General features: G+C 32.8%; 2 protein-coding genes and 1 long non-coding RNA gene across 3 annotated transcripts; 2 read left to right on the forward strand and 1 right to left on the reverse strand.

Annotated features, from left to right (window-relative positions):
• Window positions 1–242: 242 nt before the first annotated feature.
• Window positions 243–3,652, reverse strand: LOC118051109 (uncharacterized). Its single transcript, XR_012168665.1, has 2 exons — window positions 2,886–3,652; window positions 243–1,690 (listed from the first exon to the last, which is right to left on the reverse strand). It is a non-coding gene; the product is annotated as an uncharacterized lncRNA (long non-coding RNA).
• A 5,447-nt stretch (window positions 3,653–9,099) lies between these two features.
• LOC118051108 (probable CCR4-associated factor 1 homolog 6) lies at window positions 9,100–10,662 on the forward strand. The gene is made up of 2 exons (XM_035061657.2): window positions 9,100–9,351; window positions 9,454–10,662. The coding sequence occupies exon 2, from the start codon at window positions 9,612–9,614 to the stop codon at window positions 10,443–10,445; it is 834 nt and encodes a 277-aa protein (XP_034917548.1). The 5' UTR covers window positions 9,100–9,351; window positions 9,454–9,611; the 3' UTR covers window positions 10,446–10,662.
• A 7,692-nt stretch (window positions 10,663–18,354) lies between these two features.
• LOC118051107 (cytochrome b561, DM13 and DOMON domain-containing protein At5g54830) lies at window positions 18,355–21,507 on the forward strand. The gene has a single exon (XM_035061656.2). It carries the CDS (start codon window positions 18,547–18,549, stop codon window positions 21,247–21,249), a length of 2,703 nt encoding a protein of 900 aa, XP_034917547.1. The 5' UTR covers window positions 18,355–18,546; the 3' UTR covers window positions 21,250–21,507.
• Window positions 21,508–23,500: the final 1,993 nt, after the last annotated feature.

Consider the following 23,500-nt stretch of genomic DNA (forward strand, 5'->3'; position numbering starts at 1 on the left):
TGCTACCTGTTCTGTTTTCTGTTGTTCCCAATTCTCTGATGGTCCACGAGTTCCTGCTTCTCCATCTGTCTGGTTTTACCAGGCTACTGAATTCCGTCTCTCGCATTATATTCCAGAATCTTGATTTGGTGGCAGTGATGGAGGTCAAATGGAGTTTCTCATGATCCATATGACAAATCCGAGTTGTTCTTATCTTGGTCTTGAAAAGCTTTGCGATGAGTGTTTGTAAACTGATTTAAGCATGAAAGCCAAAAACATCGATTCTTCTTTACTCATAACTTGAAAAGAAATAGGTTTAGTATATGCACATTTTACAATCTAGATACACATCAAACAAAAGTGCCATTTCCTACAAGAACATGCACTAAGACATTCATAATTTCCTGTTTACGTAGATAGGCAAGACCAGCAACAACCTTACACCGAAAAATTCTAGCAGGAACCAGTTACTGCTGGTGTCTTTTAATAGTCCTCATCCTATTAGCTGAATTTGTCCAGCTCAAGGATTCGTAAACTCTACCACCACTGCTAAAGGGTGCACATCTTTTCTGACACAAACTTGGCTTCTCATCCGTAGTTGTAAGGTCTCCATAAGAATTACCTGACTCAGCTTCCGCTGAATGCCTTACATTATCAGCCTGTGATTTATTGGGTGCAAAACTGAGCAAAATTTCAGCTGCCAGACTTTCACATTCTTCATAAAGGACTGATTTACCCTTCTTGTTCTGATTGTCCTTTGTTACAACAGGAGTCTTCTCCAAGCTTGTAGTGTTTTTGTGTTCACCGTTTGAATGACTATTACTGTCTGTGTGTTTGATTTCAGAAACTGTGTGGGTAGAGGAGGCTGAAGATCTCAAAAACATCTTGGCTTATTAGGGGCACTTCTTCACATTTAGAAAGGAAGACTTCCTTGCTTCTGGGGCTTGCCTGATCTTCCTTACAACTAGTGTCCCTACTGACACAAGTATCTTTTTTCTTGCAGAACTCTGTGTCCTGGGATTTGATGCTATTGCTTCCATTGCTTGAGTCCTTCGCAACAGCAGGTAAGTTCAGATTTTTCTGTGTCAGATTGGAGTTTGTTTCCAAGTGAATCGACCTTTGGATGTTGAACTCATCAAGTTGTTTCGGTTCCAGGATTGAAGAATCCTGAGAGCATTTGACAGGATCTTTGGGAAATGAATCCACGTCGTCATCATGACTATTGTGTAGTTCTGACTTTGGACTGGTTAATGCAACTTCACCACTGCTTCCAAAATCTTGAAACAATTCAGTAGATTCTGGCAAGTTGCTTCCTTTCCACTGCTTTGGTATTCCTTCAAGATCAGCGAACTCATCAGCTTCGTCTTCTGGGACCTTTTCAAGATCAAAATCTCTCACAAGTTTTCTATGAGCAGGGGGGGGGAGTTTCATCTCCTATGCCATCAATCCACAGCAAGCCACTACCTTTAATCTCTTTGAATGTGCAAAACGGACGCAAAGAAAGAGCCAATGGATCTTTCTTGAGTCCTCGACCAGCAGTAAACACCGGCCTCAAAGGTTTCCTTTCCAAAACAGAACCACAATATTGGCTTTCCACAAGTACAAGACTTTCAGGGTTAAATGCAAGCACTCGTGTCTGAGAATAATTTCTTCCCCTCATTTCCTGCATTGCTGCTTTCTGGATATTGTACAGCTTGTGCAGTGCCTGAACCTGCAAACAGCAACGTTTAACAAACTAAGATGAGCAACGATGTTCATCTCCACCTTTTAACTGAACGAACTGTCCAAGAAAAGCAGCACCAATGCTTCTGAAATAGACATCAGCATTGCAATAATCCATGATGATCCTACTTCTATTACCTATACGAAGCCTGTTGCTTTCAAAAATGCACTTGAGCATGGAACAAAACTCAAAATGATAATAATATACATATATTTTTCCTCTTACATTATGCCTTTTAAGATGTTTTGAGCTTATTGAAAGTAATGAGCCTATTTGGATATAAAGAGGAGAAGAGAAAAACAACTAGGGTGTTCTTTGTCTACAGGGATTTTAAGAGAGATTATTTTTGCTGCTGGAATTTTTAGAAATCATGAGCAACTAATTCTCAATTTCAGTTTAAGAGAAATAAACATCATTTTCATTATAAAATTAAGAGAAATAACATTAAAATTGTAATTGTTTTAAATTTAAGTATTTATTTATTTTAATTTTAGAATTATGTTATTGATTTCTATTCAAGATTTTTGAATTGTTTTGAGATGGAATACATGTTTTCTAGTTTCTTTTAATTTATAATTATTATTAGGGACTAGAATAAAAAGCAAAAAAATTAACTTAATTGCTACATTTCTTATTTTAATTTATTAAAAAAAATAAACTAAGTTAAATTGTTTAAACTTTTGAATGATTGCTTAGAATAAATTTAGCAGACTTTACTCCTAATGCTATTGACGAGTGATAATTGATTTTCAATATTAAATTTATTTGATGGAAAAAAAATGACTAGAAATCTATGGCCAATTAATTTACCAATACTCTTTGATTCCTTTTAGTTTTAAGGGATATTAAATTTATTTGTTTGGCTTGAAAAAATATTTATTTTTATTTTAATGATTAACAAATTTATAAGAATAGATATGAATGAATTTTTTTTAGGTTCCACCTGGTCTTCATAATTATATTACAAAATTATTTTATTTATGATTATAAAATCAGAATTATATTTTATAGTTTCGACGATCAACCATAGGGTAAGGAACAAAATCATAAAGCTAAAAAAGAAAAAAGAAAAAATCGTTCTTGAGCAACAGACACTTTCATCTGTGTGTTGTTGAAAAAAGTTAAACTCTCTGTCAAAGAGATGAGGAAGCAGAAAAGGGTAAATCAAACAAAAACGTCAAACCTGTTCCTTAAACAAAGCTTCATGTTGCATCATTGTCTTTCGTATCTGATCCATGTCTTCAACAAAATTATCTCAAAACAAAAAATCCTGCAACTTCATTGGCTACTCTCTGTTTCAAGTATTTGAGCCACAAGCAGGAAACCTCACATCCATTTCACTCTCAACTATCTGGGAATTCAAACGAAACAAACACCATCATCAGATCAAGCATTAAATTCAAATCCCACATCCAACGGCTATAACTTCACTCTTCCATTTTCCACAAGTGGCAAAAGACTCAGGGTTTAGAAGAGATTATCCCTGTAACTTGCCACGCTACCTCTTAACTTTCAAGCAACCTGATTCCCGAGTCTGATTTTCTCAGCAACCAAACAGAAGCTTCAAATGGCCCAGAAGAACATTAAAAGAAAAAGGATAGCTTGAAAAATCTGATATTTGAGGCACATGAATCCATAGAAAGAAACCCAAATGGATGGATGGATAGATATTTAAGAGACAGCCAAAGTGAAGCAGACTTGTGACCATTAAGGTAAGATTCCAGGATCGATTGAATCGAACAATAATGAGGGGGGGACAAGACAGGTTTGCGGTTTTCAGTACTGCTGACGTTTGAGAGAATGACACGTGGAAGAATGCTGGAGATAAATCGAAGTCAAGCTCCTGATTGGCTGGCATTTGCTTGTCCTTGATGGAGGCAAAACAAGGCAGAGCCGTTTATATGTATTTTTGTCTTGTCTTGTCTTTCTTTGCCGAGATTCACGCGGTGGGAACTGAAGGGTAGATTGGAATTTTAAATAAATAAATAAATAAAAATTTAATAGTGTCGTGGTTTAAATTATATTTTGTTTGAAAATATATTAATTTTTTTTATTTTTTAAAATTTATTTTTGATATTATTATATCAAAAGGATTCAAAATTACTTAAAAGAAATTTAATTTGAAGCAAAAAAAAAATTTTAATTTTAAAAAAAACACACTTTTTAAATACAAAAATAAATAATTGATTTTGTGAAGAGGCAAACTCTACACCTTATTTGTAAACCTAATCTAAGCAATAACTTGAAAAAGAATTTGGATCATTTCATCATATTATAGGTAATTGGATAAACTTACATTAATCCATTTTTATCAAAGTAATGTTATTATTTTTTCTTTGTATTAACTCAATCAAATTTAAATTAGGATTATTTAAGTCATGTTAAGATGCGAACCTTAACAAACAATGTTTAAGAAAAAAAGAATTAAGAGGAAAAAAGAAGAAGAAGAGAATATAAAGAGAAACAAAAGAAAGTAGAGGGAAGGATTTTGTGATTGAATGGAAAAAATCTTAATTCATTACCCCGTGTATGTTTGAGAGTATAATAGCGGTTGCTTTTCAAAGTATATTCTTCTTGAAATACATTAAAATAATATTATTTATTTATTTTAAAAAATTTATTTTTAACATCAACATATGAAAACGATATGAAAATACTAAAAAAAAAATTTGAAACAAAGAAAAAAAGTAAAAAAATTTTAATTTTCTTAAAAATAATTTTAAAACACAAAAACAAATGAGCTCTTAGTTTTCACATTTTACACCAACTCATTTTATAAAACTAATGACTTTACCAACTAATAAATGTAAATAACAGCTTCTTAGCTGCTCTCACTATTAAACTAACAGCCACAACTTGTAAATTCAAGTTTATAAATGTATTAGATTATTAGTTGGTAAAGATATTTATTTTATTATAAAAAAAACATACAAAACATAAAAAATTATTAAAAAAATTTTTTTGGAGTGCATACATGTTTAAATTTATAAACATGCAAAAATAAAACCCAAGAGAAACATACTTTCAACACAAATATAATAAAAATCATTAAGAACATGCATACTAAGCATATATTCAAACTTGCAATATATGTAAGATCAAAGTCCTAGCATGCATACTAATAATAAAATTAATAATATTTAAATCAAAATAAAAAAGGATATTTATTAAAATAATTTAAAGAAATGAAATTTTTGTTGTTTTCAATAATGAATATATTGTCCTTAATTAAATCTTTATTGCTCTTTACTTATGTAACTAGAATGTTTACAATATATCTCTCAAGATTCCAACAACATCATCTAAGTTTAGATACATTTCTAAACGAGGTTTAGATTTGGAGGGAAAAAAAACAAAACATAAAAAAGAATAAAAACACTAAAAATAAAGTGAGAAAGAGTGAAAAAATATTAAAATTCAAGTTATAAACTCTTTCTTCATCCTAATTTTATAGTAAATTTTAAAAGTTAAATAATTAATAAGCATTAATCTTTACTATTATTAACTTTTGATTAAACACCATAGATCAAGAATTAAATTTAGAAAAAACAAGGGTTTTTAAGTAGAGAAACCAATGATTTTTTTAGATTAATTTCTTATCCATCCATAATTCATTTAAATCATGTTAATTAAACAAATTCCAAAACCTGATTAACTACCAATTACAAGAGCCTTAATCATGCCATTATAATCACATGCAAAATATAACTATTGCTGCTACATCTAATACTTGCCACTGTTAAACCTACTATTTCTTCATTTGTAACTTTAATATATATTATTAATGCCATAATAGGCTGTTTGAAATTCTAGGAATTGAATTTATTTCATAAGATTAAATAAATTTTTATGTTTGAAATATTTTTTAAAAGGTTAAATAACAACATTAATAGGGAATTTAAAAGGACAATTAAAAAGAAAGAATGAAGAAAAACTTGGATGGATTAGGCTGGTATGCTCTAAGCTTTGATTTCATGGAGTAGGTTTATGTTATATTTTATATGCAACAACATTATTAAATTTAGCCATTTCAATTACAAAATATTCATTTAGATGTATTATTGTTAATGACATGATTTTTTTTATTGTAATAGAGAATGCGAGTTTCATCAATTTATGAATGTTTCAATTTAATTTTTTTCATTTCATTGATGTTCATCCAATTAAGTTTGGATCAAGTTATTTTTGGTTTAATTAGATTACTAAAAACTTGGTTGGGCTAATTAAATTTTATTAAGTCAATGTCTAATCTGATTAGACTAAAATCCTAACTCATTTAAAACTTGATTGGGTCAATCAAACTTTACTTGGTTAATGTCTTGAATTTCTTGAATCAACATGTTTAACTGAGCCATATAACTTTCCTTAGCAGTCATATATTCACATATTTTTTAATTTATTTATATTAGTGTGTGTTTGATATTATGATAGTTTTTAGAGTTGTAATTTTAAAAAACAGATTTAAAAAAGTTAAAAATTATATCCATACATCTTCATCAACCAACAATTAACAAATTTAAAATAAATAATATATTGGTGTTTCATCTAAAACAAAAATATCTTAATTGATAATTTTATTAACAATGCTTACACCAGATTTTTCTCAAATTCTTTATAAATATTTATACCATGTTCAAGCCTATTGTCAAATGATTTTTTTTTTATATCAGATACATGTTATTCTGTCAATAATCACTAAACACTCGCAATAATTAGTCGGATAAGAAACAATTTGTTCTAACACAACACCATGGCTTCTGCAAAATCCAGAATCAGATGACGAGAACATTTGAGTCTAAAAAAAATCATATTGTTCTCTAGCAGAAAGAGTTTGTATTTGCCCTTTACAATTAACTAATTATAATTAGTAAATTCAGCGAGTTCAAAATTAAATGAAAATATCAGCAACAACTCGATTTATTAACCGCAGCAGCTAACTCTTGTATGCCAGCTTAGCTGGGCAAATACCAGGGCAGCGAGTGAAACCAGAATATATCCTTCATGAGCCTCCATTGTAGAGGGAGCTAGCTTGTTCTTGGACCAAAACTATAAACTAGGGCACCAAGGGCGAAGATGTATGGTTATTGTGCTGAACACTCTTAAAAGAAAAACTAACTAAATTCAAGGTTGCAGATCACTCACCGGGGAAGGTTGCAGTTTGCAAATATAATTTTTTTCGACCCAAATTAATGCACTGTTCTTTGTTCAAAGAGCTTTACTATGGTTTTAGGAGCACAAGAGTCGATGGAGAGGACCCTGTCGACGAGGGAAAGAAAAAGGAGGGGGTTGTCGGCACACCGTGACGGCGCCGAGCGTGAAAGTTGCATCTGGTGGTTGGGCGTGGATCGGAACGACTCCGAGAGAGAGAGAGACTAGGGTTAATGTTGCATGTAGTGGTTAATCCGGAGGTTGGAGGCTTAGTTTCGTGCATTTTATATATTAACTTGTAAAAAATCATAATTAATTTTACATGAATTCACTTGATTTTTTAATTACGGGTTAAGACAATTTTAATCTAATTTTATTGCTTTTCAAGTTTTTAAAGTAAATTAGTAAGATAAGTATATGTTGACTTCATAAAATTACTAATATTGTGATTTTAATAACATAGTGTATATAAAAGTGTGATTATAGTTATTTTTCAAATTATTTTTTATTTATGAATATTTCAAGATAATATATTTTTTTATTTTTAAAATAATTTTTGATATCAGTATATCATAATAATGAAAAAATATTAATTTAAAAATTACTAATATTGTGATTTTAATAACATAGTTTATATAAAAGTGTGATTATGGTTGTTTTTCAAATTATTTTTATTTATAAATATTTTAAAATAATATATTTTTTATTTTTTAAAAATAATTTTTGATATCAGTATATCAAAATAATTAAAAAATATATACAAAAAATATTAATTTAAAATAAAAACATAAAAAAAATTTAATTTTTTTAAAATATAAAAATAAATTAACAACTCACAATCATTTGGTGTTATTGATGAAGGACAAAATAGATAGTATACAAGAAAAAGGAAAAATGCGTACTCCAAAAGCTTGAAAAAGTTGTGGAAAAAGGTCAGAACGCCTTTGCGTGCATTATTAATTTCATTTGGGACCAAAAGTCACGAAAGGCTTCATCATTCAGTTTCTTTTGTTCCTATCCAAAATAATAATAATAATAATAATAATAATAATAATAATAATAATAATAATAATAATAATGTGTTGGGGATTTAAATATATAAATATGAAGGGATATTTGGTAGTGGGAAGCACGATTACAAGTTGTTTTATAGCAGCAATAATAGCGAATCAATTCTTAATTATTTATTTATAGAATTGAGTTTATCTTTGGATTCATGTGAGTGGGCATGATTTGAATCTTATTTTATACTATTAAAAAAACCATATCTATAACAATTTATAATTAATATCACTTTTAAGCTTGGTTCAACTATCAATTCTCAGTGTATAAAGAAGCGGGGAAAAACTTTATAAATAAATCAATTACATAAAACATATATATTGTAAACATGTTTTCAGGACAATGTCTAGGAATCTTAGAGGTTGTTTCACCTTCGGATATCACCGACATATGGTATTATAAATATTATGGTGACTTCGGATTTATATATGAAATATAATAAGATGATTTGTGATGCAATATTAACTGTAAATATTTATTACTTTATAATTATTTAATAATATATCATAGTCTCTCTTTATAATTTAAATATTACCCTTTTCGATTATAAATCTTAAAATTACTAAAATTTTATATAATTATTAATTTTAAAATCTCAAGAAAACGACAAAGCACACAGAGTGGGGACGATGAGAACCGAAGACCATTTCCATATTATTGAATCTGATAAGCATCAAAACACCATTTTCAAACCTGTGCAGAGGCAGTCAGTACTCCAAGTCAAGGCTTCTTTCTTGCTGTGTCCATGAAAGAGACGTCCCTCCATCCCACCGTTTTGATTTTTCAAAGCTTTTACTCTGTCGTCTTCCAAGAGGGTTCTGGTTCTTGGTTGCTTTTATATTTTAAAAGTATTTTTAAAAATATTTAAATTTTTTATATTATTATTTTTTATTTTAAATTAGTATTTTTTTATGTTTTTGATGTAAAAATAATTTTTATAAAATAAAAATATATATTATTTAATATATTTCTAAGCATTTGTCATGTGGTTTAGGGATGTAAAATCACACATTTATTATCAAGATGGGAATTGGAAGGTCCGCCTAAAACCCTAGAAAAACATCATTAGGGGATCCATAACAAATACTATATAGGGGTCTAAATTTAAAAAAGGAGGAAATTCTCAAGTGAAGAACTGAAGATTCACATTTCACAGTATGAAAATTGAAGGAAGACACAAAACGCACGCGTTTTGGTAAACACGGTGTAAACGCCCTCGTTTTTGACCCGTTCACCCTTTTAAGCAACATCACTTTCCCCTATTATTGCACTGTCCTCGCCCACCCAGTTCTCTATAACAAGACATCATAGTGAGTTAACCCGCCTCTCTCTCATAAAATCTTTATCTGGCCTAAAAATTCTCTCTAAATCAAACCCACGAATCACAAATCACCACTTCAAGATCTGTTCACTACAACCTCTGATTTCACACATGAAAGGTTAGATCTTTGCTTTAGTGATGGAAAGACTTTAGCTTTTTAAGGTTTTGTACAATAAAGTTTGGATTTTTATTTATGCTGTTTTTGTTTTATTTGTTGCAGATCTGGGTTGTTTGTGAAAGGACTGCGTTTTGGGACTGAATTTAAGCAGGCCCTTTTCAGGTTTTGAGGTTTCGAAGTGTTTATGTTTGTGTTTTTTTGGGATCTGGATTCGTTAAAGTTTGGAACTTTCTAGGATTTTTTAACTGTTTTTTTTTTTAATGGAAATGTCTATTGCACCGCCGAAAGAAGACTCTATTCAAATTAGAGAGGTTTGGAATGATAATCTCGAAGAGGAGTTTGCCTTGATTCGTGAAATTGTCGATCAGTTTAATCACGTAGCTATGGATACCGAGTTCCCTGGCGTGGTTTTGCGCCCTGTCGGGAATTTTAAGAATATTAGTGATTATAATTATCAGACTTTGAAAGATAATGTTGATATGTTGAAATTGATCCAATTGGGTCTAACGTTCTCGGATGAGAATGGGAATTTACCAACTTGTGGGACGGATAAGTTTTGCATTTGGCAATTTAATTTTCGTGAGTTTAATGTGACTGAAGACATCTTTGCCAGTGATTCAATTGAATTGTTGCGTCAATGTGGGATTGATTTCAAGAAGAACAGTGAAATGGGTATTGATGTGAATCGGTTTGGTGAGCTTCTGATGTCATCCGGGATTGTTTTGAATGATGGTGTGAACTGGGTTACTTTTCATAGCGGATATGATTTTGGTTATTTGCTCAAGCTTTTGACTTGCAGGAGTTTGCCCGACTCACAAGCAGGATTCTTTGACTTGATCAATATGTATTTTCCAATGGTGTATGATATCAAGCATTTGATGAAGTTTTGCAATAGCCTGCATGGTGGATTGAACAAGCTTGCAGAGTTGTTGGAGGTGGAAAGAATTGGTGTGTGCCATCAAGCTGGCTCTGATAGTTTGCTTACATCATCCACATTTAAGAAGTTGAAGGATAACTTCTTCAGTGGCTCCACTGAGAAGTATGCTGGTGTTTTGTACGGTCTTGGTGTCGAGAATGGACAGAATACTAATTGAAGTAAAGAAAATAATTGGGTAAAAGATTGATCAATATTTGTAGACTACGTGTGAGACTATCTATTCTCCTTGTATACTTTGGCAAGAAAGATTGTTGTTCTAGTGTTGAATTCTTTCAATAGCTTCCTTGTAACCGAGACCTTGACTGCTTTGTAGCTTGGTTCTTTGTAAATTATTGCAGTTAGTGCATCTACAATAATCCTAGTTTTTTCACAAACTTGCTCTGCTGAAGTTCCTTTTATTATGATCTCCTGTGCATTGTTCTTGGTGTTTGTCTGTTTGCAATATTTGCTACCTTCATGGAGAAATAGTTACTCATTAACCTACAGAATCCATGGATCTTTATCTCTTTCTACCCCCGTTGATTGAATTTTTCCAACAATTAGATTGTGTAGCTCTAGTTTTTCCTCGAAGTTGGGATCACAGTGGAAGTCTTTAGTTTCAAATCAGTATTGTACCTGTAAAGAATGTGGTTTCCTTTTATTCCTTCTTTAACTTACTCTGGAGTATTCAGCATTTCTCGCATTTTCTTATTTGTATTATCCCTTGCCTCCCTGCTAAGGATGAAAGCATTGGAAATTAATGGAAATTAATATTATGATTATAATACTTGCAAAGTGATGAATTTTAGTGCTCTCTCCCTCTCCTCTTCTCTCCTAGCTAGTTTGTTTGTTTATTTTTGTGTTTTAAAAATATCTTCAAAAAAATTTGATTTTTTTTTATTATTTTATTAACTTCAAATTAATATGTTTTTAGTGTTTTCAAATTTTAATGTGCTGATTATGGGTGTGCAAAAAAACTGAAAAACCGAGTAAACCGATAAAACTGATAAAAAATTAACCGAAAAAACCGAACCGAAAAATAAAACTGATTAAATCGATTAGATTATGTAGGAAAAACAACGGTTCGGTTCGGTTCGGTTCGGTTCGGTTTTCGGTTTGCAGTGTAAAAACCGGATGAACCGGACTGAACCGGACCGACTAAAAAAAAAAGGGTCCTTGCGCCCTAGTATAAAAGCAAATGTTGCTGCCCATGCCGCACCCCTCTTTTCTCTTCTCTTCAGTCTTCAGTCTCCACTCTACTCTCCAGTCTCCGCTGAGGCGCTAACCCTAAATAGTAAAGCAAACACTTTAACTCCTCTCACTCTCGGTGAATCACAGACACAGATCGACGTTTCCTCTCCTCAGTCTCGGTGAATTACAGACTGCTAAAGTCTTCAAAGCAGGTGGTTTGAAGGAGGAATGCGTCGAGGCTGCTCAGTGGTTTGAAGGAGGAACGCGTCGAGGCTGCTAAAGTCTTCAAAGCAGGTGGTTTTGGGGATATTTTAACTGGCCAAGTGGTGGATAAGAAGCATCTGATTGATGATGTCAGACAAGCTCTTTATGCATCCAAGATTTGTAGTTATGCACAGGGGATGAATCTGATCCGTGAAATGAGTATTGAGAAGGGATGGGACTTGAAATTGGGAGTACTGACTAGGATTTGGAAGGGTGGTTGTATTATCCGAGCTGTATTTCTGGACTGGATCAAGAAGGCATATGATAGGAATCCTGATCTTGCTAACCTTCTAGTGGATCCAGAGTTTGCGAAGGAAATTATTGAGCGCCAGTCTGATCAGCAGTTTAGTTTACTGTTTTGTAAATGTAATTTCAATATTTGCTATTATAAACTTGTGTTGTGTTGATTTTGCCGCTGTTGCTATGTTGATTTTGTTGCTGTTGTTGTGTCTTGGGTTAACTATTTGCAGAAAAAAAGCCTAGAAAATGTATATAGGTTTGTCCGGTTTTTTGGATAAAAAAACCGGACCGGGAACCGGAACCGGCCGGTTTGGTTTCGAGTCTCTTTTTTTTTTCCGGTTTGGTTGTTTTTTTGGTAAAAACCAAACCGAACCGAAAATAATCACCCCTAATGCTGATGTCAAAAATAATTAAAAAAAAAACATCATTGAAATGTATTTTGACACAAAAAATTATTTGAAAAGTAACTGTAATCACAATCACACTACTAAACAACCTCAACCTTTTTTCATCCTTGTGGAGAAGGCCATGGAGATGCCATGGTGTATAATATGTTGTCTCTCTGTTTGTATCTTTGAGCTCCCAGAATTCATGTTGTAAGGGTGTTTGTTTATGCAATAGTTTTAGTTTTTAATGTAAATTGCACAAATAACATGTTTGATAATGCTAAAACTCACTTTATTATTGGTGTGAGATCCATATAAAATGTGTTTAAACCACAAGTTTGTTGAAAGTAGCTAAGAGCTGCTTCTCTGCAGTCTGCGTCTAGACAGTGGAGAGTTTCACTCTTCACTGTTTCGGTTGGACCGGATCCGGTTCAAAGTTAAGTGCATTGAACATGGTCCGACCTAGTGAAAAAAAACTCAATTTTTATTTTTATTTTTAATTATGTTTTATTCAAAAAATTAGAAGGAGATTGCATGATGACGTAACATTTGCAGAATTTGATCGCAATCCCAATTTTGTTCCTAATGATATTTTACCTGATGTTATTGCGTGCTTAAAAAACCAAGGAAACTGTAGTCTTTGTCGGATGGATTTCATACGTGATGTAATTGTAAATAGTTCAATAAAATAAAAAAATAGTTTATATAAGTATTATTTATTTCATGATATAATAGCAATACTTAAATCTATAATATTTAAATTAAAAACTATCGATATTAATATATATCCTTTTTAATTATGTTATAACCTTAATTTGAAAAGTATTCTTAACCAAACATATTAACTATTTTTTGTTTAACCTCAATTTCAACCATAGTTTTAATTAAATATATATAAATACCAAACTAATCTCAATAAAAAATACTTTTTATAAAATAATTTTTTTAAAACCACAACTTCAAAAACTATATTTACAATAGCAAACACACTCGTATAATCAAGTTGAACTCCTGTGAGCTTGATATACTGTGCCTGTTGTCACTTGCTAGTATACTGGGCGTACTTATTCACAGAAAATGTTCATGGGCGTGGGCATCTTTAACAACTCAATTTTAACAGCAAGTGACGAGCCTGTTAAGTCTTATTTTTCCGATGAAGGAAGATTATTTCTTTTGTAAGACCAACATGAAGCAAGAGTAGCTCTTGATTTCAGTAGATGAAAAATGAAAAAACTATTCCTCCTTTTTTTTTTTTTTTTTTGATGACCCTGGGTGTCCGGGCCAGCTTACGCGCACCACAACTAATCCCAGAGCCTATTAAACATCCTGCAAGCCCAGTAGGCAGGTAAGGCACCGCGGGGGTGACAGCCTGGTACTCTTGAGGTTCGAACCCAAGACTTTCGCAAAGACAAGCCTTGCTGTTGACCAATGGACTAGACCCTCAAGTGTCTATTCCTCCCTTTCTGCTTGATCATCTTGTTGACAACTTTTTTGTGTCTTCTGTGTTCCAGTCTAGTCTATTCTTTGTTTGAGTGATTATTATTGTTTCTGGTTGCATTTTCTGGAAGTTAATTGGATGATGTTGCTATATTTACATGGGTTTACAAGTGTCTTCTACCAATCAAAACCAAGTAAACTCCAGTTGTACTGGTTGTTGAATGGAAAATGTCTTGCAGGCAGTGAACAAGCCAAACCGGGACATGCTCAGAAACATGCCTAACGAGGTCCGGATCTCCAGAAAGAAGCCTCTTTTATTTTTCGCCACAGATTGTTCGGAAGAGCATTGAAGAATCCAAGTACCTCAAACATTTGGCCAAATCAGTCCCATAACTTTTTTTTTAGTTTAATATGGATGTTCGAGTTAGTTTACGCGTACCTCGACTAATTTCACGGATCTTGAAGTTAACGACCATATAAACCTCTAGTGGCCATCATATGAGCAACCATAGAGCTCGAACCTGAGACCATAGAAAGAGCAAACCTTTTAGTCCTAATCTCTTATCACTGATCCACCACCTAGATAGTTAATCAGTTCCATAACTTTACTTTTGGCTAAATTGAACCCTCTACTTCCAAAAATACAGCAAGAAAGAAAACGGGAATTGAAACCCTCATGAATCCAACATACAACCTTGCCATGAAACCCTCATGAATCCAACATAAAACCTTGCCACAGGTTCACTTGGACTTTACCATCCAAGCTGAAGAAACTTTTTATAAAATATAATTTACATTGCGTTCGCACCCGATGTATAAAGCGAGAACCCCAGTGCTGAAGAAAGATTGAAGGTCCACGCCATGAGTTAGGCCTCCCCTGAACGATCACGAAACTTTCCGGTAGGAGCAGCACATTTGCTTTTGATGACACGGTCGGCTCAATGATTAAAATGTGAGAAAAACATTTTAGTTTCCATTTTTGACCATCTTCAATGCTGTCATGCCATGGAGAATTTTAGGTACAAGGCTATGATGCCGCCATGGTTGACGAGACGACTTAGTGCAGCTTTTTTCTGAAGACAAAAGACTTGCTGTGACATGATAGTGAAATTCCACTTATTCCTAGTGGGTGGCTACTCGTGCAAGAACATGCCTCAATGGAACTCCACGTCTTTCCATTAACACGTTTAAATATTCATCTAATCTCAACGGAAATTGACTGCCGACTTGGAGTGTATTATTTGATATTGTGATAGTTTAATAAAAAAATATTTTCAATTATTGTTAGTATGATTTTATTTGTATTTTGTTAAAATTACTGTTAAGGTTAATGTCGAATAAAAAACAGTTAAAACATAGTTGATTAAAACTGATTTTGAGGGTGTTATTGCTACTGAAATAACTAAAGAAATCATGAGATATATTCATAGTTTTCAAATTAAATAAAAACATGTGATTATATATATATATATATATATATATATATATATATATATATATATATATAATAGCAAAGCAACATTAATCATCATTAAGGTTTTAATTTTACCATCTCATTAGATTAGCTGCAATCGCATCATAAATATAATCTATTTATGATAGTATATGATATCTGAAAAAAATTCGATAACAATCAAATTTTATAAATGTGTGATCTTCCTGGGACTTTTTTCTAATATAATTATATACTAATATTGATGTTGCTACAATTTGAACTTGTATTTTATAAGCATAAGCAGACATTCTTTGCAAAAATTTTCTATAATCATAATATTGTTGAATTTTCTATCAAATTTACTACAAAAAAATAGTTCAATACTAGCATATTTAAACTTTTTGACTTTTTTAATTTCCTACATAAAAGAAAATCAATAAATGAACAACACCAAATCAATTTCAGCCACTTAAAGTAACAATTAAAAGTTAAGAATTTACTAAACTAACCTAAGTCCACCACATGTTAATTGCATTAATAATTCTAATTTCATTATTGCATCCAACATCAATTTTAGCAACTAATTTTTTTTTTCAAATCCTCAACTATTTTTTTATACCATTCTATTTGTTTTTCAATTATGATTTGGTGAAAGAATAACATATTTCAATTCTTCAATACTAACTTGCTTTTTAAATTGTTCTTTCTTTTAATGTATTCATCGCATATTTCCATATATTTTTATTTAAATGTATGTTTGGTCTCATGTAATTATCAACTGCTATAATACATGTCATAAAACATTTGCAACATTTCTTTTGTCTAGAATGCTTGGTCTTGACTATGACAACTTTTCATTATTTTGTTTACTAGCCTTGTTCAACATACACAAGCACAAACATTAGTCTTATATTCAACTATTACATTTAAACAAAAAGTAGCTCTCATTTAACAAGAATTATCATAGAAAACCCAATGATATATCTCTTTTGTCCAACACTGCATATACTAAGACATAAGGAAAACATAAATAAATGTGTTGGAGTTAATAATTGGAGTGTATGTTGACAATATTATATATTGTAGGAATGACCAACATAGTATACACCTTGACACAACATTTGTTATTATTTATATAAATATGTTGGGTTAATAATTAGAGCCCAAAAATTATATACTAGTTAGCTAGCTAGGAAAAGAAAGATAGAAATAAATAAAAATGGCTCAGAAATAAAAGTTAGAGCCTTTATTAGTAATACTTGTCTATAAAAAACTGCATACATAAAAAAACAATTTGATATGCTAGGATTTTTTAACTCAAGATAAAATTAAACTTATTAAATCCCTAAACCTGAAATAATTGATGGGAATTAATATATATTTAACTCAACTCCAAGCCGCTCAGATCCAAAAAAATAATTCAACACTAATGCTTACTCATATATAAAAGAATAACTCACAAGTTTTTACTACTAGTTAAGGATTTTCTTAAAAGAAAAAATAGATTACTAGTTAATCAACACCTTCTCCAATTAATAAATGCAATTTTCAAGATTTTTTCATTTTCTTTTACCGCAAATAATTAATTAGAGCTGCTTTTGTTTCTGCCACAAACACACCTTATAACTTTAATATAAAACACAAAATCTCATAAGTGCAAATGTTAGAATAATCAAAATATATAAGAGATCTTTACATTCAATTTGAAAAGACAGGTGAAGAAGATGATGATTTTGAAGATATACGTGAAGAAGAAGAAGATTTTCATAATCAAAACAACAAGAAAATATCATAAATAAACAAAACTCATATGCCAAATAACCTAATCTATGATTTTAAAGTTATAAGAAAAGAAGATGATGATTTCAATAATCAAAACAAGAAGAAAACATCATAAATAAACAAAACTCATATCTCAAATAACCTAATCTACTATATTTACCGAGATCAATAAATTAATTTTAGTTCAAAATGATGAGTTTATTTTCATCACTAGAGTATGAAGAAAAAGGCATAATTAGCTTTTAATAAAGAAAACATATACAATGAAAATAAGATATTTTGGGCTAATAATTTACAATGGTTATAACTCTTTTTTGTGTTAGGAAAGTGCACAAAACAATTAAGATCAGAACTAAAAAAAACATGTACAAGATACTTCAACATTAATGAGTTTAGACATTAGTGATCAGTGAGGTTTACATTTCTAAACACAATTTTTATTATATAACCAAACGCTTTTGTCGTATGGCTAAGAGAAAATTCAATAGCTACTACACTTTTAAATGGAAACTTAGTGTATGATAGCATGGTGATACTTAATATTTTTAAATTGTTTTAACTTAAGAAAATATGAAATTGATATTTAGATGTTTTTCAATTAGTTATTCGATGTCCACATTAATATATTTACAATTTTTTTTTAAAAAATTCTAATTAAATTCAAACCTAACATAATAATATAAAAATTATTAACTTAATTAAATTTAACACTTGTTATATGAATAGAAGCACAAGACGAATCTAAATCTTAGTAAATAATTTCACACAAATTTTATAAGTTCAAATATAAATTATCTATTTTTCTCATATAACTATTGATAATGTTCAAATCCCATCAAAATTACTAACCATAGTACCTAAAAATTATAAAAATATACTATCATTCTAAATCTTATCAGAAAAATAAAATTATTTTGACATGACCAAACTCAAACTCAAAATAATTATGAAGATTTTTTTTAATAATATATATATATATATATATTTATATTTAATTTTTATTTCAAACAACAACATTTAACTTGAAAGTGGAAGTTTAAAAGTGTGATTTGAATTGTTTTTTAAAGTATTTTTTACTTGAAATATTATTAAAATAATATTATTTTATTTTAAATAAATTATTTTTGACATCAATATATCAAAATAATCTCAAATCATAAAAAAAAAATTATTAAAAAAAATTAAATTTCTTTTAAAACATAATAGAAACCGGTAGTTAAATAATATTTTTTTTTAATACAAGGATACACAAGCCAAAAAAGCAAGTCCATCTTCCAACCAATCACAAACTTATTTAAAGACGAAAATACCCCTTCTCTGACACTTTTCCTTTTTTTTTTTCTTCCTCACAGTTCCTTCCGAACTGTTAAAAAAACAGAACACAAGATCCTTAAAGAATCATCAAGAACTTACTCCTCTCACTGAGTTAACTCGCTTTTTCATCCCCAAACTCGTCTTAGCTCAGTTAACCACTCCTCTCTCTGATTCGAACCCAAATACTCCCATTTGGATCCAGATTGGATCTTCGATTTTGATTTCCCCTCATGTATTACAATCTTCTAATAATTTTAGGGTTTGGGTTTTTTCTCTTCAATAACTTCCTCTTCTTCGTTTCTAATGCGGATCCGGGTCAATCTTGCCCGAAGACCAGCCCGTTTGTGGGGTTCAAGTCTGAATTCTCCATGGTTCAACACCAAGTACGTGGGTTTCTAACCATAACCGATGACTGCTCTTTTACGGTATCTCAGTTTGATATGCTATCAGGATCCGATGTTCACTTTTGGGGCTCCATCGCGCCCGACTTTGATAATCTCACAAATGGGTTTATAATTTCTGATTATAAACTCAATGAGACATATAAAAATGCAAGCTTTAGTGTGAAATTGAGTCGAAATGCTACTTGGGATCGGATCCAAGTCCTATCCATATGGGACTTGTTGACGGAATCCGATTTTGGGCATGCAATTCTCTCAAATGGATCTGATTTGGCCCCGGCACCGTCTGGTAATGATAGTGGTGGTGAGGAAGGCAAATCTGGGCCTTTTAGAGTTCCGACGATGTTTGATAATTGTAAGGTTTTGTCTGATGATTATAGGGTTAGGTGGAGTTTGGACGAGGATTTTATTGATATAGGATTAGAGGCAGTAATTACTATTCAAAATTATATGGCATTTGGTTGGGCGAATCCGAATGCTAATTCGGAGGTTATGATCGGTGGTGATGTGGCGGTGGCAGGGTTTACGGAGGAAGGAATGCCTTTTGTTGATGATTTTTATATCACTAGGTATAGCGAGTGTACTATAGATAAGGATGGTTCAGCCCATGGGGTTTGTCCTGATACGATATATGAAGGATCGGACCCTGTTAGATTGGTGAACAATACGAAGTTGAGTTATGGGCATAGAAGGGACGGGGTGTCGTTTATCAGGTACAGGAGGCCATTGGTTTCGGTTGATACCAAGTATGATTTGCCGGTAAATTATACAGAGAACATGACAGTGATTTGGGCCTTGGGGTTGATGAGGCCTCCTGATACTATTCGGCCTTACTATTTGCCGCAGAATCATGGAGGGCGAATGTCAGTGACTTATGGGCATTTGGTGCTCAATGTATCTGATCAGGTGAATGAGTGTTTAGGGCCCTTGGATGCTGCAGACAAGGAGGATCAGGATTTGATTATTGCAGACGCAAACAAGCCTCTTGTTGTTACTACTGGTCCTGCAGTTCATTACCCCAATCCACCTAATCCTTCAAAAGTTTTGTACATTAATAAGAAGGAGGCTCCTGTTTTGAAAGTTGAAAGAGGGGTGCCAGTGAAGTTTTCGGTGCAAGCTGGACATGATGTTGCATTGTACATTACTTCAGATTTGATTGGTGGTAATGCAACACTGAGGAACAAGACTGAGACGATATATGCGGGGGGGTCTGAAGCTGAAGGTGTTCTGGCTAGTCCAATGGAATTGATCTGGGAACCAGATAGGAATACTCCAGATCAGGTGTACTATCATTCTTTGTTTCAGAAGAAGATGGGTTGGAGAGTTCAGGTGGTTGATGGGGGTTTATCTGATATGTATAACAACAGTGTCCTTTTGGATGATCAGCAAGTCACATTCTTTTGGACGTTGTCAAAAGACTCTATATCTATTGCAGCCCGCGGTGAGAAAAAGAGTGGTTATATTGCGATAGGATTTGGTACTGAAATGGTTAATAGCTATGCTTATGTGGGTTGGATTGACGATATCGGTAAAGGGCATGTAAATTCATTTTGGATTGATGGAAGGGATGCCTCGAGTGTGCATCCAACAAATGAGAATTTGACGGATATAAGGTGCAAATCAGAAAATGGGATCATTACCTTCGAGTTTACACGACCTTTGAAACCTTGTAGTCACAATGATCGGGTAGAGTGTAAAAATATCATCGATCCTACAACTCCTCTCAAGGTCATATGGGCACTGGGTACTAAATGGTCAGATGAACACCTAAATGAGAAGAATATGCATTTTGAAACTAGCCATAGGCCGATACAGGTGTTGCTTATGCGTGGTTCTGCAGAAGCAGAGCAAGATTTACGGCCGGTGTTAGCTGTACATGGGTTCATGATGTTCCTTGCTTGGGGTATTTTGCTTCCTGGTGGAATTATGGCCGCTAGATACTTGAAGCATGTGAAGGGGGATAGCTGGTACCAGACACATGTTTACTTGCAATATTCAGGTTTAGCCATTCTCCTACTTGGCCTTCTATTTGCAGTAGCTGAGCTTCGGGGCCTCTATGTCAGTTCAGCTCATGTTAAATTTGGGCTTGCTGCTATATTTCTGGCCTGTGTACAGCCAGTTAATGCCTCCATGAGGCCTAAAAAACCTTCTAATGGAGAGGAGGTTTCCTCAAAAAGGCGTCTCTGGGAGTATCTTCACGTCATTGTTGGCAGATCTGCCATCATTGTAGGAATTGCGGCACTTTTCAGTGGCCTGAAGCATTTGGGAGATAGATATGGAGATGAAAATGTTCATGGATATCTCTGGGCATTAATACTTTGGTTCGCGATTGGTGCAATGATTGTCACTTATCTGGAATATCAAGAAAAACAGCGAAGGAGTGGCAGAATACTTGGAAGAAGTAATTGGGTGTTGGGTAACCTCGAGGAAGAGGATTCTATTGACCTCCTGAGTCCAGCCAGGGCTTCAGCACAAAAAGATGCACAGCAATCTGGACGAATGGAAGTTCAGTTAGAACCTATGAACAGGTGATATTATCAATGATTAATTTTGGTACAAGCTCATCAATTCGCCATCAGTTTTTAAAATTTTCTGCTCACATCGGAACAGCAGGCTTGTTTTTTAGCCCGAATTATTTTTTCGATGTGAGGGGGCTTGACATGCTAATCATTGACCCATTGCATTCCTTCCAGCCATTTTCCCAGAAGAGAAATTACAGTAGGAAAATTCTGCTTTGTATACTTGATACATCTTTAAATACAATAGAAGATTTATATTTTTTTCCTCGTATCTTTTCTGTTTAATGAAGAGAGAATTTGTCCATCATGTGTTACACATTAGGTGCTGTATACTATCTGTTTAGTTTTGTGGAATCATATCTGTTTAGCCATGATTTCTTGGTGCTATGAATTGCATAGTGCCGAGCAAAGACACATGCTTTCATTTGATTTCCTTGGGAAGTTTCTCATCACTCTTTGTTCTTGTGCGATTTAATCAATGCTTGAGATTTATGCACTCCAACCCAGATATGTATCAATTTAGTTTATATGTTTTGTATGGTCTTGGTTTCCAGAATGGACAGAATGCTAATTGAAAAAAAAAAAAAAAACAAATGGGATAAAAGGTTGATCAATGTTTGTAGACTGCTGGAGTGTGAGACTTTCTATCCTCTTTGCAAACTATGGCAAAAAAAGGTTGTTGTTCTGGTGTTGATTTCTTTCAATTGCCTCCTTATAATAGAAACTTGACTGTTTGTAGCTTTGGATTTTTGTAAATCGCTTCAGTTAGTGTTCAATAATCATTTAGTTTCTCACAAATTGTTCTGTTGAAGTTCCTTTTGTTTTGATCTTTTGTGCATTGGTCTGGATATTTAGCTATTCGCTGTGTTTGCTACCTTGAAGGAGACACAATTACTCAATCAACTTAGATAACTTTGTGTATATCTGTCTCTCCCTCCATTTATTTAATATTTTCCCAATAATTAGACCCTCTAATTCCAGTTTTTCCTTGAAATTAAGATCACCGTGAAAGCCTTCAGCTTTGAATTGATATTTTGTCTTTAACGAATGCAATTTCCCTTGATTCCATCCTATCTTACCCTGGAGTATCCAGTGTTTTTTTGCCTTTGATATTGTTTTTGCCCGTGTCTTTGTACAAGGATGAAAGGATTGTCAACAAATATAATGATCGTAGGACCTGGAAATTAATAGATTTGAGTGCTCCCTCCCTCCCTTCTTCTTCCTCTTCGAAATTATTTCACCCTTGTCGTGAAAAAGGCTGCAGAGGTGCCTTGGTATGCAATATATTGTTCCTCTATTCGGTTCACTGAACTCCTGGATTTTACAATACAACCAGGTTGAACTCCACTCTGTATGATGTGCCTTGAATGCCTCTTAGACTATATGAAACATGCCTGTTTAACTTCCTAGAAGAATAGGCGTGCTCTTCCACACGGACATTTACGAGCATCTTTGAAGTCAATGAAGTATATTCATCTTTCCAGCAGCATGGTTTGAAGAGCTAGTGTGGTGGGACAAGAGGAAGCAGGATGAGCCTTTCTGGAACGTGCAAGTTTTGAAGAGGTATGCACTAAATCTGACTCACCTTATGAAATTTAATTGCGTGATTTGAGGCAAGTTGAATGCGTGTCATGAACAGGAGAACTTGCTTTTCTGATGAAGTGAGACTACTGCTTTCATAAGTGCCCTCATGATAATTATTGTATTTAATGCATATTTGTGAAGTAAAAAGTAGTGGACATGTTTGATAAGCTCGTGGTTCAAGGACTTGAGATGATTAACTTAGACGAGAGAACTCCACTGTTCTTAGCTTTTCATAGTTTTCCTCGTTGATTTTGCTCATTGGTTGGCTAGTTAGAGTGAACTGGCCATCACCTGCCTAAGGTACTAACATGTTTACTTCTTTTTTAACCTAAGAATTAATTCTCTGCATAACGAGGGTTTTCTTTGTGCCAGAGAATACATGAGAAGCTATGGAATGAAATTTGAAGCACAGAGATTAAAAGTTGAGGAAACCTGCAAAAGCCACCATTATCAACGGAGCCAAATTTCGAGGGATCAGATTCTTTCCCCTCCAGGATGAAAGCTATTTCAATTTTGTAGGATATTAAAACGAAGGGATCACTTCCTGGAGTGCATGCAAGGGTGGAAGCCTTGCAAAGCAAAATGTTTTTGTAAACAACGTAGAAAACCTACTTGCTCTCCTATCAATAATGTGATTTAGGAGTGTACTGCTAATCCAAAGTCATTTGTTATCTCACGTG

This window comes from Populus alba, chromosome 18 (genome assembly GCF_005239225.2).
Source record: "Populus alba chromosome 18, ASM523922v2, whole genome shotgun sequence".
NCBI lineage: Eukaryota > Viridiplantae > Streptophyta > Magnoliopsida > Malpighiales > Salicaceae > Populus > Populus alba.